The sequence below is a fragment of the Oncorhynchus kisutch genome, linkage group LG13 (genome assembly GCF_002021735.2).
Source record: "Oncorhynchus kisutch isolate 150728-3 linkage group LG13, Okis_V2, whole genome shotgun sequence".
NCBI lineage: Eukaryota > Metazoa > Chordata > Actinopteri > Salmoniformes > Salmonidae > Oncorhynchus > Oncorhynchus kisutch.
The window spans coordinates 58,172,201-58,191,861 of NC_034186.2; the positions used below are offsets into that span (position 1 = coordinate 58,172,201).

The following is a 19,661-nucleotide window of genomic DNA, read 5'->3' on the forward strand; positions in this document are numbered from 1 at the left end:
AATGGTGATAGCTGAGCTGACTACACTGACTGTGCTAATGGCAGACTCCACTATGCTGGCAGGCTGGCTAACAGCCTGCTGCCTGGCCTGCACCCTATTTCATTGTGGAGCTAGAGGAGTTAGAGCCCTGTCTATGTTGGTAGATAAGATGAGAGCACCCCTCCAGCAAGGATGGAGTCCGTCACTCCTCAGCAGGTCAGGCTTGGTCCTGTTTGTGGGTGAGTCCCAGAAAGAGGGCCAATTATCTACAAATTCTAACTTTTGGGAGGGGCAGAAAACAGTTTTCAACCAGCGATTGAGTTGTGAGACTCTGCTGTAGAGCTCATCACTCCCCCTAACTGGGAGGGGGCCAGAGACAATTACTCGATGCCGACACATCTTTCTAGCTGATATGCACGCAGAAGCTATGTTGCGCTTGGTGATTTCTGACTGTTTCAACCTAACATCGTTGGTGCCGACGTGGATAACAATATCTCTATACTCTCTACACTCGCCAGTTTTAGCTTTAGCCAGCACCATCTTCAGATTAGCCTTAACGTCGGTAGCCCTGCCCCCGGGTAAACAGTGTATGATCGCTGGATGATTCGCTTTAAGTCTAATACTAATATGACATTTTATATACCTAGCACAGGAGTTTGGTGGCACCTTAATTTGGTAGAATGGGCTTGTGGTAATGACTGGAGTGGGATTAGCAATTATTATGAGCCATTTTCCCCTCAGCAGTCTCCTGTGATACCTAGTACTATGCAACTCTCTGTGTACATCTATACCGTAGCTAACTGATTTTGTCTCCCTATTAGTAAAAATGGCAAACCTAGAGCAATGGGTGAGCGACAGTCTGCACGACATCCTCGGCCTTAGTGACAGATATGTCGCCCAGTTCATGATCGGCTCTGCGCGTAAATCCTTGAGCGCTCAAGACTTTGTGGCCCACCTCAAGTCAACGGGCACCATCGACATTAATCAGAGAGTGATCGCCTTTGCACAGGAACTATATGAAAAGGTAAAATGATTTGTTTTCTTTGTATTGAACTGCATGCTTGTTTCTTATTTTGACCGTGGTTATTATGACCATCTAGTAATGACTTTCCGTCTATGTGTTTCAGATTCCTCGTAAACAAGTCGTTGAAAAGCCAGCCAGAGCGATAGAGCGACGTGTCATGGAGATTGAGAGGAAGAATCGAAATTACACCCTACTGTCGGACAGCGAGAGTGACGGAGAGGCGGTGAGGGAGAAGGAGAAGAAGAAAAGTAAAGACCGAGGCGATAAGAGGAAGCACCTCAGGAAAAGGGAGGAGAGTCAATCATCTAGTGAAGAGGAGACCCGTAAAAGGTAATCAACCTTGAAAGGGGTTTCATGTTGCTTGCTTGTGACATGTTCTACCAGCTTTCCTCTCTCTTGTTGCTTTTTAGCTAAATGTTGACAGCTGTATTTGACTTGTATGGACTTCAGGGAGACAGGATGCAGCTTCTGGAGTCTATGGTCTCATGAACTGAATTGCAAACATAAATATATTACAACAATGAAGCCAGTTACCCTAGAATAGGTTTTGATTGTTTTCATGCTGTGTAGTCTCCATTTTTTCAGCTGCTACTCCTCTGTGGCTTCAATGTCTGCTTGAACAAGCCTCCACTTAGATTGTGTGATTGGAGTTTCTAAAAGGCCCTTCATCTTTCCCACTAGTAAGCTGGGCCATGGCGACCAGAAGTCCAGTAAGAAGGATGAAGAGGAGGAGGAGGAGGAGTGGGAGAAGGAAGAGAGAGAACGCGTACTGGATCTGGAAGAGAGGGATGCCTTTGCCGAACGAATGAAACTGAAGGACAAAGACAAGACGAGGAACATCATGGAGAGAACGGACAAGAAGGTGGGATTGACTATCAATGACGCAATCCAACCCAGTCTATTTGACTTACTAGTGTAGTTGTAGGTGTGTTTTGTTTGTTGGCTAAATGTTTTTCCATGACTTTTTCACCAGGGCTACGAGGAGGCTCAGAAAAGACTAAAGATGGCGGAGGAGGATCACAAGAAAATCGTGAGCACATTATTAAAATGCCCAGTAACTATTATCATATAATCGTCTAGGTATAAAAAAGGTATATAAAAAAAACACAGTAGAAATATAATTCATAGAACAGGGAAAGCCCCTGAGACTCATTATATGTCTATGGTCACCACCTATCTTTTCCTCTTTTCTATAGCTTCCAGAGTTGAGGAAGGAGTCTCGCAGGAACTACCTGTCCAAGAGAGAGGCTGAGAAGCTGGAGGACCTGGAGGCGGAGATAGCCGACGAGGAGTACCTGTTCTCCACAGACGCGCTGACGGAGAGGGAGCGGAAGGAGCTGGAGTACAAGCGCAACCTCAGAGACCTGGCCAAGGACTACAAGAAAGCCGGCGCCAAGGAGAAGGAGGAGAGGAAGAACAGATACTACATGCCGGAGGAGAAGAGGAGTAAAGTAAGGAGGAGATAGTTGGTCCTGCCATGGATAGCCAGTACTCTTGTTGAAATGGAGATATGTAAAACACTAGGATCCGGGGCTTGATTATATATATATCTCGCTCACTCTCTATTTCCCTCTTCCTCTGTCCCTCCCTCTATCTCCGACCCTCTCTCTCTCTTTCCATCTCTCCAGGATATTCCTCAGAGGGACATGGAGCTGGAGTTGGAGATGCCCATGGAGGGTGGAGGAGAGCAGGGTCGCTGGGAGGAGGAGAGGTTGAAGACCGCCTCGCTCAGCTTCGGGGCCAAGAAAGAGAGGGAGAAAGGGTTGAAGGCAGAAAGAGAGAAGTACCAGTTGATCCTGGAGGAGGATGAGATTATCAACTTTGTCAGCAGTGCCGTCATCATGAAGGGAACCCAGGATGAGACGGTGGGTTGACACTAAGTTTTATCGTTAAAGGGTTTATCTCTGATAGATTGCAAGGAATACAGCTATAATTATGGATATTTTGTCTGAAGGCTAGTTGAACAAAATGTTGCAATAATTCAAATTCAGAAAATATTTTACATTCCAAGCATAACCAGTCGCAATCAACCAATACACACCTGAGCTTCTGTATAGCATTTCAAACTGTGCAAATGACACATTTCCGTGTCACCATGAACAATAAAGTACAATTGTAATGTTGCCTTCATCTCTGTATGCTGTGTGTCTCCAGGAGCAGGAGCAGGCAGCCCTGTCCCAGGCGGAGGTCCAGAAGCAGTCCATCCAGGAGGTGAGACGCAGCCTGCCCGTGTTCCCCTACAGAGAGGACCTGCTCCTGGCCATCCAGCAGCACCAGATCCTGGTCATCGAGGGAGAGACGGGCTCCGGCAAGACCACCCAGATCCCACAGTTCCTCATGGAGTCGGTGGGTACACATTATTCAAGGGACCATGTCCATAAACGTTATTATGGGCACATATCAAAGAGGTCAGAGAAAAGCAGAAGACACATTTTCCATTGGACATTTTGTGTACGTTTGACAAAGTAATCTTGACTCTTCAATGTTTTGTCACTGTTTTTACTTTTAAAATTTTTTTTGTAGGCTTCCACCCTGATCCATTAGTGGCATTATGCTTTTCTGTGTATGTTAGCTTTGTTGACCTGTGGTCTGGCTTTACATCTCCTAGGGCTACAATGATGGAGGCATGAAGATTGGGTGTACCCAGCCCCGTAGAGTGGCAGCCATGTCCGTAGCAGCCAGGGTGGCACAAGAAGTGGGCGTCAAGCTGGGCAACGAGGTGAATATGGCACAACCACTCTCTCGCGCTCTCTCACTCGGATGAAGCATACGTAATTCTTACTGTATATGGTAGAAAACACAAACTCACCTTATTTGTCCAACCAACCCTTTCTTCCCCAGGTAGGCTACAGTATCCGTTTTGAGGACTGTACATCGGAGAGGACAGTACTCAAATACATGACTGACGGGATGCTGCTCAGGGAGTTCCTCACAGAGCCTGATCTGGCCAGCTACAGGTACCACTATATGCCCTGTCTGTCCTTCTCTTTAGACATGTTTTCCATATGTAGAGGTTTATGTTTAAAAGTGGTGTATTATGAAATGAAATAATCCCCTGCCATATTGTTTATAGTCAGTATGACATGATAACAATACATAATCAACAATCCCTTCCTCTCTCTCAGTGTGGTCATCATCGATGAGGCTCACGAGCGGACGCTGCACACAGACATCCTGTTTGGCCTGATCAAGGACATCGCCCGGTTCCGTCCGGACCTGAAGGTGCTGGTGGCCAGCGCCACCCTGGACACAGAGCGCTTCTCCTGCTTCTTCGATGACGCCCCTGTCTTCAGAATCCCCGGCAGGAGGTTCCCTGTGGACATCTTTTACACTAAGGTGCCGCTGCTGACAATCTGTTTAGTGGAATGGCCTCAGGACAAAAGATTGCATCCCCATTCTCCAACCTTCTCCCAAAGTGCGCACTTCCCACCGGGGATTTAACATGGAAACTCCCTCCGGTCAATGTTTAAACCGATCTAGAGCCTTTAAATCTGTGACAGGAAGTGAATAAGTGCACTCTTTGAGGCAAGGCGGAAGAAATGGAATAATGTAAATACCTTTAGAATGTGAATAATTTCACTCGTGAAAAGTGCTGGATGATGCTAATGTACGTCAAAGATGTAGGCCAATTATCTGTTCTTCTGTTGTACTCTTTGCTCTCTGGTATGGTTTGTTTACAACTTCCCTCTCTCTCAGGCTCCTGAGGCAGACTACCTGGAGGCCTGTGTTGTGTCGGTGCTACAGATCCACGTCACACAGCCCCCCGGAGACTGTCTGGTCTTCCTCACTGGACAGGTCTGACACACTCGCGCCTTGACCCCTCACTTCAATGCTGACGTTCACATTACGTCAGCTATTACGTCACATCTGCTCTAGCTCAACGTCAGATCCTACATCGGTCACTACACATGAGCTATTATGTCACGTCACATCTGCTCTCGCTCAACGTCAGATCCTACATCGGTCACTACACATTAGCTATTATGTCACGTTACATCTGCTCTCACTCAACGTCAGATCCTACATCGGTCACTACACATTAGCTATTATGTCACGTCACATCTGCTCTCGCTCAACGTCAGATCCTACATCGGTCACTACACATTAGCTACTACGTCACGTTACATCTGCTCTCACTCAACGTCAGATCCTACATCAGTCACTACACATTAGCTAGGCCTACTACAAATCACACTACATCTACTAAATCACACTACATCTGCTAAATCACACTACATCTACTAAATCACACTACATCTACTAAATCACACTACATCAGCAACCAGGGCAGGGTAGCCTAGTGGTTAGAGCGTTGGACTAGTAACCGGAAGGTTGCAATTTCAAATCCCCGGGCTGACAAGGTACAAATCTGTCGTTCTGCCCCTGAACAGGCAGTTAACCCACTGTTCCTAGGCCGTCATTGAAAATAAGAATTTGTTCTTAACTGACTTGCCTAGTAAAATAAAAAAATCTTAAGTCTATACATTCTGTATGTGACTCTTTAATGTGTAGGGTGCCGTCTTTCAGATGGGACGTTAAACGGGTGTCCTGACTCTCTGTGGTCACTAAAAGATCCCCTGGCACTTATCGTAAGAGTAGGGGTGGTAACCCTGGTGTCCTGGCTAAATTCCCAATCTAGCCCTCATACCGTCATGGCCACCTAATAATCCATTCATCTCTCCTCCCCTGTAACTTTTCCCCATGTCGTTGCTGTAAATGAGAATGTGTTTTCAGTCAACTTACCAGGTCAAATAAATACATGACACATACATTTCTGCCAAGGTGTCTGTCCTTACCGCTCTCCCGTCTCTCTATTTCCACAGGAGGAGATTGAGACTTGCTGTGAGCTGCTGCAGGAGAGATGCAGGCGTCTGGGCTCTAAGATATCTGAGCTTTTGGTGCTTCCCATCTACGCCAACCTACCTTCAGACATGCAGGCCAAGATCTTCAGCCCCACACCACCTGGCTCACGCAAGGTGAGAGGACCTCTTCTGTCCATTTAAACGTGTGCCACTAGGGGGTGCTTAAGGACCACTTTGGAAATATGTTTTATCCTCTGTGATCAAATAATGTTAGAAAATATGTATGCATTATTTTCCTTACCCAAATGGAAATCCAACCCAACTGAAGGAGATGGCTGCCGTTTTAACGATTCTGTAACTAATTGTGTGGTTTTTTTCCCGCATTTTATTTGTGACTTAATTTGTACATTATGTACTTTTTTTATTATTTTAGTTTTTACGCGTTTTATTTGTAACTTAATTTGTACATTATGTATTTTTTTTATTATGTGTGTTTTTCCGCATTTTATTTGTGACTTAATTTGTACATTATGTATTTTAAAAAATTATGTGTGTTTTTACGCGTTTTATTTGTAACTTAATTTGTACATAATGTTTCTACCACCATGTCTTATGACCGAAAAGAGCTTCTTGATATCAGGGCAGCGATTACTCACCCCATACTGGAGGAATTCTTCTTCAACGAGTCAGACGGGAAGGATTTACTCCAGACACCCGACAAGGCCCTCGTCCCTGTCATTCGCAGGAGGAAAAAACAGAGATATTGTGGACTACAGTGCGGGTGCTTTGTGTAAGGATCCGTTGCCGAGAGGGTAATCGACCTTTACAATCGGTCCTATTAGCCAACAAACAATCAATCGATAAAAAAATTGACGAACTACGAGCACGTATATCCTACCAAAGGGACATTAAAAACTGTAATATCTTATGTTTCACCGATTCGTGGCTGAACGACAACATGATTAACATACAGCTGGAGGGTTTAAGCTTTTTTCGGCAGGATAGAACAGCAGCCTCTGGTAAGACAAGGGACAACGGTCTATCTATATTTGTAAACAGCTGGTGCATGAAATCAAAGGAAGTCTCAAGGTTTTGCTCGCCTGAGGTAGAGTATCTCATGATAAGCTGTAGACCTCACTATTTACCAAGAGAGTTTACATCTATATTTTTTTTTGCTGTCTATATACCACCGCAGACTGATACTGACACTAAGACTGCACTCAATGAGCTGTGTACGGCCATAAGCAAACAGGAGAACGCACATCCAGAGGCGGCGCTCCTAGTGGCCGGGGACTTTAATGCAGGGAAACTCAAATCAGTTTTACAGTTTTATTTCTATTAGCATGTTAAATGTGCAACCAGGGGGGAAAACTCTAGACCACCTTTACTCCACACATACAGATGCGTACAAAGCTCTCCCTCGTCCTCCATTTGGCAAATCTGACCACAATTCTATCCTTGATTCCTACTTACAAGTAAAAACTAAAGCAGGAAGCACCAGTGACTCGGTCAATAAGAAAGTGGTCAGATGAAGCAGAAGCTATGCTACAGGACTGTTTTGCTAGCACAGACTGGAATATGTTCTGGGATTCTTCCTATGGCATTGAAGAGTACACCACATCAGTCACTGGTTTCATCAATAAGTGCATAGATGATGTCATCCCCGCAGTGACCGTACGTACATACCCCAATCAGAAGAAATGGATTACAGGCAACATCCGCACTGAGCTAAAGGGTAGAGCTGCCGCTTTCAACCCACTTTTAACCCGGAAGCTTATAAGAAATCCCACTATGCTCTCCAATGAACCATCAAACAGGCAAATCGTCAATACAGGACTAAGATTGAATCGTACAACACCGGCTCCGACACTCGTCGGATGTGGCAGGGCTTGCAAACTATTACAGACTACAAAGGGAAGCACAGCCGAGAGTTGACCAGTGACACAAACCTACCAGACGAGCTAAATTACTTCTATGCTCGCTTCGAGGCAAGTAACACTGATACATGCGTGAGAGCTCCAGCTGTTCCAGACGACTGTGTGATCACGCTCTCCGTAGCCGATGTGAGGAAGACCTTTAAACAGGTCAACATTCACAAGACCGCAGGGCTAGATGGATTATGGAAAGTGTCTTTACTGACATTTTCAACCTCTCCCTGTCCGAATTTGTAATACCAAAATGTTTCAAGCAGACCACCATAGTCCCTGTGCCCAAGACCACTAAGGTAACCTGCCTAAATGACTATCGACTCATAGCATTCATGGCAAGGCTGGTCATGGCTCACATCAACACCATTATCCCAGAACCCCTAGACTCATTCCAATTTGCGTACCGCCCGAACAGATCCACAGATGATGTCATCTCTATTGTACTCAACACTGCCCTTTCCCACCTGGACAAAAGGAACACCTATGTGAGAATGCTATTTTTTGACTACAGCTCAGCGTTCAAGACCATAGTGCCCTCAAAGCTCATCACTAAGCTAAGTACACTGGGACTAAACACCTCCCTCTGCAACTGGATCCTGGACTTCCTGATGGGCCGCCCCCAGGTGGTAAGGGTAGGGAACAACACATCTGCCACGCTGATCCTTAAGACGGGGGCCCCTCAGGGGTGCGTGCTCAGTCGCCTCCTGTACTCCCTGTTCACTCATGACTGCATGGCCAGGCACGACTCCAACACCATCATCAACTTTGCCGATGACACAATAGTGGTAGGCCTGATCACCGACAACGATGAGACAGCCTATAGGGAGGAGGTCAGAGACAACAACCTCTCCCTCATCGTGATCAAGACAAACGAGATGATTGTGAACTACAGGAAAAAGAGGACCGAGCACACCCCCATTCTCATCGACAGGGCTGTAGTGGAGCAGGTTGAGAGCTTCAAGTTCCTTGGTGTCCACATCACTAACAAACTATCATGGTCCATACACACTAAGACAGTCGTGAAGAGGGCAGGACAAAGCCCATTCCCCCTCAGGAGACTGAAAAGTTTTGGCATGGGTTCTCAGATCCTCAAAAGGTTCTACAGCTGCACCATCGAGAGCATTCTGACTGGTTGCATCACTGCCTGGTATGGCAACTGCTCGGCCTCCGACCGCAAGGCACTACAGAGGGTAGTACATACGGCCCAGTACATCACTGGGGCCAAGCTTCCTGCCATCCAGGACCTTTATACCAGGCAGTGTCAGAGGAAGGCCCTAAAAATTGTCAAAGACTCCAGCCACCCTAGTCATAGACTGTTCTCGGCAAGTGGTACCGGAGTGCCAAGTCGAGGTCCAAATAGCTTCTTCACAGCTTCTACCCCCAAGCCATAAGGCTCCTGAACATCTAATCCAAGGGCAACCCAGACCACTCTTTTACGCTGCTGCTACTCTGTTTATAATCTATGCATAGTCACATTAACTCTACCTACATGTGCATATTACCTCAATTACCTCGACTAACCGGTGCTTTAAGTTAAGAATTATTTTTTTTTAAATCCAAAAAGATAAGTAGAAAATAAAATGAACAAATAATTAAACAGCATCAGTAAAATTAAAAGTGAGGCTATATACAGGGGGTACCGGTACAGAGTCAATGTGCGGGGTATCTTTTTTATTTAAAAAAATGTGTTTTCTTAACTTAAAGCATCGTTGGTTAAGGGCTTGTAAGTAAGCATTTCACTGCATAATTTGATTTGATCACTTAAGACCTCATTCTTCAGATTCCTGCCTCCGTGTTTCTCATTCTCTTGTGGATGTTCTGTATAAACACATTACCCGATGTACAAAGTGTCCTCTCTGTTTCCTTAGGTGGTGGTAGCCACTAACATTGCAGAGACCTCTCTAACCATCGATGGAATCATATACGTCATAGATCCAGGCTTCTGCAAGCAGAAGAGCTATAACGCCCGCACTGGGATGGAGTCTCTGATTGTCACGCCTTGCTCACGGGTAACACGCTAGCTTTGGTTTTTAAACGAGCTATTTCGTGGTCATTGTCCTAGAAAGTATCATTCATGTGGCTCTTGTCCGGGTTATTGTACCGTGGTTGTGGAAGATGCCTCTTGCCAGTATTTCTAACACCTGTTTCTTTGACTGTCTTTTTGTAGATTTTGTTTTTAGTTCTCTGGACAACATTCTGACCATTGCTGACTCCATCTGTGTTTTGATTCACCACAGGCCTCAGCCAATCAGCGAGCAGGTCGTGCAGGCAGAGTGGCTGCTGGGAAGTGTTTCCGTCTCTACACTGCGTGGGCGTTTAAACACGAGATGGAGGAGTCCACCGTGCCCGAGATCCAGCGAACCAACCTGGGCAACGTAGTGCTACTGCTCAAGAGCTTGGGTATGGAACAAATGCTTTATGGAACAAAATCATGTTACAGTGATAAGTCAGAAAACAACATGTTTTAAAAAGCACAGAAGTCCTCTTGAAGTAATCCACTTAAGTATAGTCTGTAGTTCACTATTATGAGTTTGACTTACTTGACTTATTAGTTTGAGCTCCTCGTGGAGCGAATGGCCTGGGTCTCATTATGAGTGTCTTAAACCCAGGTGTCGATTTGTTTTACATTAGAGTGGCATATATTTTTTTCCTGACAGGAATTAATGACCTTATCCACTTTGACTTCATGGACCCGCCCCCTCACGAGACCCTGGTGCTAGCTCTGGAGCAGCTGTAGGCACTGGGTGCACTCAACCACCTCGGAGAGCTCACCAAGGTAACTAACGCCTGACTGTCTATCAAAACAACGGCACCATTCCAATACTTTTATATCGCATTGTCACCGTTCCCTCCTCCCTTCCTTGTTAAATCAGTTGAATAAGAAAAAGGCTTCTACGGCTATCCCATCTCAATTTAATGTTGGAAATAAGACCTATAGTGATCCTGATGTTATCTCATGTGAATGTAATAACTTTTTTTGTGAATGTGGGTTCCTCTCTGTCAATGAAAATCAAAAACATACGTTAAGGAACATGTCCCTTCTCTGCATTAGTTTGATCCACCTGGTGTAATGGAGGTGATTGGTAACTTAAAGAAATCAGCAGCAATTGATGATAAGGTGCCTTTTTGGTGAAATCAGTGTCTTCCTCCGTTATTGAGCCTCTAACGTATCTTACTATATCTTACTTCACTAAATCAATGCAAACTGGTATTGTTCCTAAAGATTTGAAAATTGCCAAATTTATCCCCCTCTATAAGATCCAAGATATTTTACAAATTATTGCACAATATCTGTACTACCATGTTTTTCTAAAATCCTAGAAACTGGTGTATAAAAGAATGTTGAACGTTAAACCAACACTGTATTATATATAAGCACCAATATGTTTTTTGTAAAAATAAAAAAAAACTACTTGATTTGGCTCTTTTATAACTTGAGGATAAAATATCTACAGCCCTGAAGGACAATGAATACGCTCTTAGCATCTTTGTAGATTTATCAAAAAGCGTTTGACACAGTTGATCATGACATATCACTTGTTAAATTGTTTTCATGATTATACATGTGGCTATATAATTCCGTATATGATAGAGAACAAGTTGTACATGCAAATGGTTGTGCATCTCCCGTACTTCCCATTCTTTTTGCTGAGGATACCAACTTATCAGACAAGAATTTTGATTCAATAATCAACGAAGCCAACTCAGGCATGGGCAAATTTTCTGAATTTCCAGATAATTTGTTTATCTTTAAATGATAAAAAAATAAAATAATTGGGCTTCATTGTATTTACTGGTAAGAATAAGAAATGTTTTTAAAAGAGACAGAATCACAATTGGTGGGAATGAAATGGACCAGGTTTCATTTACTAAATTCCTAGGTGTTCTAGTTGATGAGAAGTTGTCCTGGAAAAATCATATTCACTTTGTGTGCAGCAAAGTGGTGAAGTCCTTTGGTGTCATCAGAAAGATAAGTGATTTGGGTCATCAAGCTTGCTTCCTAACACTATACTATAGCTTCATTTACCCGTATCTCATTTACTTCAATTATCATTTACTTCAGCATTAATATACTCAAATGATGCACTGTCGTCTACAAATATACATACCTCCCAGACAACTTACCTAAACCCTTAAATTGTTTTAAAATTTTAATTCAACCTTTTATTTAACTAGGCAAGTCAGTTAAGAACAAATTCTTATTTACAATGCCTGGATTTGAACCAGGGCCTCTTGCACTGAGTTAAAGTGCCTTAGACCGCTGCGCCACTCGGGAGCCCAAATCAATTCAGGTTCATTCCCAAATCACTGCGATAACCTTTACCCTCCCACTGCCGCACCTCAGATAGTCAATTCTCTAGCCGATACAGAGGTTTCATACTCTGGAATTCCTATCTTCACATTGCCAAAACATCATCATCCCTCAATAACTTCAAGCGTAGATTAGGGGTCAGCCCGATGAACCAAACTACCCAGTAGTCTCCTCCTTGTAGCCTAACCCCCACTCTTACACACATACACAATCAAACATGTTTTTTCTTGTATACTGAGTATATCATGTACAGTTATAATTAGTATAGTTTGTTTAACTGATTGAACACACTTTTTTTGTACTTATATTTGTGTATTGGTTTTTATCTGTACTGTTTTGTCTTTCCATTTATTCTTTGGTGCGAATAAATATAACCTAAAAAGTGAAAAAGACCTCTGGGAATTAAGGAAGGCTATATAATAGGGCAAATAGATTCCATCACCATTAGACAGGTGAATGAACATATTGACTTCTAATACCTTAGAAAGGTGACTATTTGATGTGAAAGGTCATGTAATGTGTGTTGTGTTCCAGTTGGGCCGCAGGATGGCTGAGCTGCCGGTGGACCCTATGCTGAGCAAGATGATCCTGGCCTCAGAACAGTGAGACTCTATTGCAATCTTGCCTCAGAACAGTGAGTCTCTATGGCAATCCTGGTACTTGCCTGGAACAAACGATCATCTTGGAATTCATTATTCTTATTGTTCTGTTACCTTGCTCATCTTTCCCCCTCACTCAATACTATTGAGTGCCAATTATTCAGCAGGACATTAAATACCTTTTATGTTTTTCACTGAACATTTCCATCTTCCTCTATCTCTCTAGGTATAAGTGTTCTGAGGAGGTGTTGACCATTGCTGCAATGCTGTCTGTGAACAACTCCATCTTCTACCGGCCCAAAGACAAGGTGGTTCACGCTGACAACGCCAGGCAGAACTTTGTGGTCCCCGGAGGAGACCATATGGTGTTGCTCAACGTCTACACACAGGTCAAGAGGATTGGGTTTGATAGTTAGGATAAAGATGTGATACTACCCCACTTTGTTGTTTTCACTTGTTTCATATAAAGTTTCAGGGTAGCAGTTCTGGGTCATGTTCATTTGGCACCAACTGTAAAAAAAAAAAAAATTAAACGGACTGAAACATGGAGGGACTACCTGAACGTGTCCAATAAGAACTGCATTTTTGTTTTTTGTTGGAAACCATTTTACCATGGTAATACCCTAATGCAGGAGAAGGCATCTAGGTTCAGCAGCGGGCTGATTTTTGTCAGAGCAGCGGGTCTGGGGGACGGAACATAATTATTTGTACACTGCAAATTGAAAACAAGTAAGCCCAAAAAGAGGTTGTATTTGAAAATAATACTTTCATACCTTGATTACATTGAGGCACGATCACATGACTCCTTTTTTAAATTATTTTTGGGAATACTTGGGAACAGATTTTCTATATTTAACTCGTTTTTTTCTGAATCCCTGGTTGATTTTAGTATTTTTTGACCAAAAACGAAAATCCCAAAAAAACGTTAAATAGTTTTTTGTCCCGTGTTTTGTCCTGATTTTGGAGCAAAACTCAAAGTTCTATGTCAGGGTTTCCCAAACTTGGTCCTCGGGACCCCAAGGTTTTTGCCCTGGCACTACACAGCTGATTCAAATAATCAACTAATCATCAAGCTTTGATCATGGGGCGGCAGCGTAGCCTAGTGGTTAGAGCGTTGGACTAGTAACCGGAAGGTTGCAAGTTCAAACCCTCGAGCTGACAAGGTACAAATCTGAACCAGCAGTTAACCGGTTTGTTCTTAACTGACTTGCCTAGTTAAATAAATAAAAATTTGAATGAGCTGAATGAGCTTAGGACAAACGAAACTAGGTTTGGGAAACGCTGTTCTTTGTTTTGTTTTCAGTCTGTGATATTGACTGCCTCATTTGTCCCTCAGTGGCTGGAGAGTGGCTACTCCACCCAGTGGTGCTATGAGAACTTCATCCAGTTCCGCTCCATGAAGCGGGCGCGGGATGTCAGGGAGCAGCTGGAGGGCCTGATGGACAGGATCGAGGTGGAGGTGTGCAGCTCAGGCGGCGACATTGTGCCCATCCGCAAGGTCGGTGTGACTGGGAATGCACCTTAACCTCATGACAATGAACACACTATAAAATGACTTCATCTTGTAAACCATTCATTTTTTTTAAACACCCTCCTAGAGCGTAGACCAGTGTTTCCCAGCCCCAGTCCTTGGGTACCCCCTACCCCCAAACAGCACACCTGATTCAACTTGTCAACTAAACATCAAGCCCTCCATGTTGAATCAGGTGCTTTTGTCTAGGGCTACAACTTAAAGTGTGCTGTTGGGGGTACTGGAGGACCGGAGCTGGGAAACACTGGCCTAGACCACTTTGTTCCACTTCTAATTTGCTGTGTTACCTGACACCAAGCTCTTTGTTACATTTGTAGCCAATGTGTGAATATGCTTCAAACGACATCTGTGTGCATGCCCCTTTAAACCAGTGACTGTGCAAATTTAGCAGCAGATCTGAGGGATTGAATGGACCCTTTTATAGGTGATGGGATTTGTTTTTGTCTGCTCATGAAAACAGTTCTTAAATCATGCCGGTTGGAGAGGCAGGTTGAGTTCACTTCATATGCATCTGAATGGACACTCTGCTTTCCCAATTCCCAACTTTATCATCATAGTCCATCCTCCAGTGAAACTGCTACACAAGGACTCCCCAAAAGGAGTGATTTTATTTGGAAACCCAAGTAATTAAAAAAAATATATATATACAAAAAAATAAAGGGAACACTAAAATAACACATCCTAGATCTGAATTAATGAAATATTCTTATGAAATACTTTTTTCTTTACATAGTTGAATGTGCTGACAACAAAATCACACAAAAATGATCAATGGAAATCAAATTTATCAACCCATGGAGGTCTGGATTTGGAGTCACACTCAAAATTAAAGTGGAAAACCACACTACAGGCTAATCCAACTTTGATGTAATGTCCTTAAAACAAGTCAAAATGAGGCTCAGTAGTGTGTGTGGCCTCCACGTGCCTGTATGACCTCCCTACAACGCCTGTGCATGCTCCTGATGAGGTGGCGGATGGTCTCCTGAGGGATCTCCTCCCAGACCTGGACTAAAGCATCCACCAACTCCTGGACAGTCTGTGGTGCAACGTGGCGTTGGTGGATGGAGCGAGACATGATGTCCCAGATGTGCTCAATTGGATTCAGATCTGGGGAACGGGCGGGCCAGTCCATAGCATCAATGCCTTCCTCTTGCAGGAACTGCTGACACACTCCAGCCACATGAGGTCTAGCATTGTCTTGCATTAGGAGGAACCCAGGCCCAACCGCACCAGCATATGGTCTCACAAGGGGTCTGAGGATCTCATCTCAGTACCTATTGGCAGTCAGGCTACCTCTGGCGAGCACATGGAGGGCTGTCTGGCCACCCAAAGATATGCCACCCCACACCATGACTGACCCACCGCCAAACCGGTCATGCTGGAGGATGTTGCAGGCAGCAGAACGTTCTCCACGGCGTCTCCAGACTCTGTCACGGTTGTCACATGTGCTCAGTGTGAACCTGCTTTCATCTGTGAAGAGCACAGGGCGCCAGTGGCGAATTTGCCAATCTTGGTGTTCTCTGGCAAATGCCAAACGTCCTGCACAGTGTTCGGCTGTAAGCACAACTCCCACCTGTGGACGTCGGGCCCTCATACCACCCTCATGGAGTCTGTTTCTGACCGTTTGAGCAGACACATGCACATTTGTGGCCTGCTTGAGGTAATTATGCAGGGCTCTGGTAGTGCTCCTCCTGCTCCTCCTTGCACAAAGGCAGAGGTAGCGGTCCTGCTGCTGGGTTGTTGCCCTCCTACGGCCTCCTCCATGTCTCCTGATGTACTGGCCTGTCTCCTGGTAGCGCCTCCATGCTCTGGACACTACGCTGACAGACACAGCAAACCTTCTTGCCACAGCTCACATTGATGTGCCATCTTGGATGAGCTGCACTACCTGAGCCACTTGTGTAGGTTGTAGACTCCGTCTCATGCTACCACTAGAGTGAAAGCACCGCCAGCATTCAAAAGTGACCAAAACATCAGCCAGGAAGCATAGAAACTGAGAAGTAGTCTGTGGTTATCACCTGCAGAACCACTCCTTTATTGGGGGTGTCTTGCTAATTGCCTATAATTTCCACCTGTTGTCTATTCCATTTGCACAACAGCATGTGAAATGTATTGTCAATCAGTGTTGCTTCCTAAGTGGACAGTTTGATTTCACAGAAGTGTGATTGACTTGGGAGTTACATTGTGTTGTTTAAGTGTTCCCTTTATTTTTTTGAGCAGTGTATATATTGTTTTAATAATTTTGAAAAGACTGAAATCACCAGGAAATCATTTCAACGTGATTTTAATTCTGGAAATCTGTTCCCAAGTATTCCCACGCATAAATAGATTGTATGAAATCAAGGTTTTAAAGGACTCTGTTTTTGTCAAATACTAAATCTGTTTGGGATTTTTGCCGCCAATTGTCAGTGTACAAATTATTTATTTAATAACACATGATTTATTACAAATTATTTATTTATAACCATGTTCCCCCCCCCCCCCCCCCCCCCCACACCATCTACTCAAAGAAAATTGGCCCACGGCTGAATGTAATTGGGGACCCCTGTGCTAACCCCTTTCCCCAACATCACCACTCACTCTCTCACAGCGTGCACACATACATTCACTCATACATCCTCTTTGTCCCTCTCCCTGATACTTCATTTAAAAATATGTATTTTGACCTCAAATGGACAACCATGTAAAATAAAGGGGAAATAAATAGATATGATCTCTCTCAGGCAGTGACGGCGGGGTACTTCTACCACACGGCACGGCTTAGCAAGGGGGGCTACAAGACGGTGAAGCACCAGCAGACAGTCTACGTCCACCCCAACAGCTCCCTGTTCGAGGAGCAGCCCCGTTGGCTCATCTACCATGAGCTGGTCTTCACTACCAAGGAGTTCATGAGACAGGTCTTTGATCAGTACTAGTAGACTTGTGGTCATGTTTGTGTGTATGCTTCTCCTTGTGAGGCAGATCTGGAGTCAGATGGAATCAATCCATCACCGTGAAGGACAAAGTAAAACTTTAGGGGAGAGTTGTTGCTGTCTTGCCACTGTTGCCACTTGCCACTGTTGTTCAAAGTATTCAGACCCCTTGACTTTTTCCACATTTTGTTTTCCACAGCCTTATTCTAAAATTGTTTAAATAAATACAAATTCTCAGAAATCTACACACAATACCCCATAATGATAAAGCGAGAACAGTTTTTGAGAAATGTTAGCAAATTTAAAAAATAACCAACAGAAATACCGGCGTTTAGTTCTTGACATTTTCCGGGTTGACTGACTGTTATGTCTTAAAGTAATGATGGACGGTCGTTTTTCTCTGCTTATTTGAGCTGTTCCTTCCATAACATGAACTTGGTCTTTTACCAAATAGGGCTATCTTCTGTAAAGCACCCCTACGTTGTCACAACACAACTGATTGGCTCAAACGCATTCAGATGGAAAGAACTCCCACAAATAAACTTTTAACAAGGCACACCTGTTAATTGAAAGGCATTCCAGGTGACTACCTCATGAAGCTGGTTGAGAGAATGCCAAGCCGTGTGCAAAGCTGTAATCAAGTCAAAGGGTGGCTACTTTGAAGAATGCCAAATATTAAATATTTGTTTAACACTTATTTTGTTTACTACATGATTCCATATGTTATTTCATAGTTTTTATGTATTCAATATTATTCTACACTGTAGAAAATATTTTTTAAAAATCAAATTTAAAAAAAGGAAAAACCCTGGAATGAGTAGGTGTGTCCAAACCTTTGACTGGTACTGTAAATTAGCAAAAAGTTCTAAACTTGGTTTTGTTTTATCATTGTGGTGTATTGTGTGTAGATTGAGGGTAAAAAATACAACATTTTAATACATTTCAGATTAAGGCTGTAACGTAACACAATGTGTAAAAAGTCAATGGTTCTGAATACTTTCCGAAGGCACTGGGACAGAATGGCAGACGGAATACGATTGAAGGGGCTGTGCTGTTATTCTTACATTACTTTGAATGAATGTTAATATATTTTCCCCCTTTATTTTAACTTCTTTCTCTGCCTCTCAAGGTGATTGAGATAGACAGCAGCTGGCTGCTGGAGGTGGCTCCCCACTACTACAAGAACAAGGAGCTGGAGGACAGCAGCAGTAAGAAGATGCCTCGCAAACAGGGCAAGGCCAAGGAAGAGCTGGGCTAAGGACAGGAACTAGAAAAGACTCAGATACTTTCTCCCCTCAGAGATAAGACAGCCAAGCAGGGCTGCCATAAGGAACAGAGAATTTTTTTTTTAAACCTTTGAGGCCCTTGAGCCAAAAAAAAAGGTACTGGATAAAAACTTGCATGGTTGTGGGCTCATTCATCATAAACCACCTATCAGAGCTAGACGAGCTTGATGATAAGGACATGTTATGCACTTGGACTGTCAGTTAGTTTCCTGTGTCTGGTATGATGCAGGGTCCAGGGTGAAGTTTTCCCAAAGTACAGATCTAGGATCAGCTTCCCCTCCCCATGTCCTAATCATTAGGGGGGGATGCAAAACTGACCCAATTATCAGCGTCTAGGTGTAACTTCACCCTGCTCCATGATGCAGAAACAAGCAGCAAGACAGATGAAAACAAATGGCTACTGCTTTGTATGTAATGGCCAATGACCACCAGAGAGTTAGCATATTTACTTTCCCTAAATAGTTCACTTTTTTTGCCCAATGTCTGGATGTTGTTGGGGTTGTAAATGTCTTTTCTTGTCCCAATTACACCTAACAGATGGACAGCCAACAATGCTGTGTGTATTTGACTCCAGTATGGTTCCACTATCTCTTTCATTTTCTATTGGAATAAACTTTTTTACAGGCTCTTGCTTTGTCCTGCTAAGCGTTAAGTGTTTGTTTTTGTTAACATGGGAGTGTCTGACAGTTTACATAGTTGCCTGTCTCCATTATTCATTAACCGTATGATAGCCCATACATAGAATTAGCTACTTCTAGTCTTTGATTTCCCTGTATGAGGAAGTTCAGAGTATCAGGGCTATATTTAGGTTGCTGCTTTGCCTGTTTGAATGGCACAGGATAATGTTTTTTTTTTACCAGTATCATGTAAATCCTGGGGTCAGGGTTTGTTAGTTGAAGTGTGTGTTTTATGGGTTGTTAGGATTTTCTGGGATCAGCTAATGGATACAACAAATTTCAAACAACTGAAGCGTGATGGGATCTCAGGATGATGTGCACATCATTAGTTTGACTATAGTGGCTTCAAGAATGTTTTCAACTGAATTAAATTAGCAAGTAATTCAACACTAATAATCTGGCTGATGTTCATTGGACTTTTAAACCTAATGTCATAGAAACCACAGAAAATTCCTCTGCTGCTGTTAGTGGGTTGTTTCTATTATCTGTTAAGTTTGCTAAATGAAATGAGAAATCCGGATTACATGCACTTCTATGGCTGATTCTTAAACCCTTTCAACATTAGTTTACCTAAATGGGCTTTGTGAATGAAATTATTTGCACATTTTTAG

General features: G+C 43.5%; 1 protein-coding gene across 1 annotated transcript; it reads left to right on the plus strand.

Annotated features, from left to right (window-relative positions):
- Positions 1-556: 556 nt before the first annotated feature.
- LOC109902102 (pre-mRNA-splicing factor ATP-dependent RNA helicase DHX16-like) lies at positions 557-19,025 on the plus strand. The gene is given in 20 exon segments (XM_031786678.1): positions 557-1,003; positions 1,107-1,333; positions 1,682-1,865; positions 1,977-2,033; positions 2,200-2,454; positions 2,632-2,868; positions 3,158-3,349; positions 3,612-3,722; positions 3,845-3,960; positions 4,129-4,339; positions 4,700-4,798; positions 5,827-5,979; positions 9,602-9,742; positions 9,971-10,133; positions 10,391-10,509; positions 12,580-12,647; positions 12,871-13,033; positions 13,981-14,142; positions 16,899-17,072; positions 18,217-19,025. Coding segments are annotated over 20 exon segments (3,159 nt in total). The 5' UTR covers positions 557-805; the 3' UTR covers positions 18,346-19,025.
- The last annotated feature ends 636 nt before the right edge of the window (positions 19,026-19,661 follow it).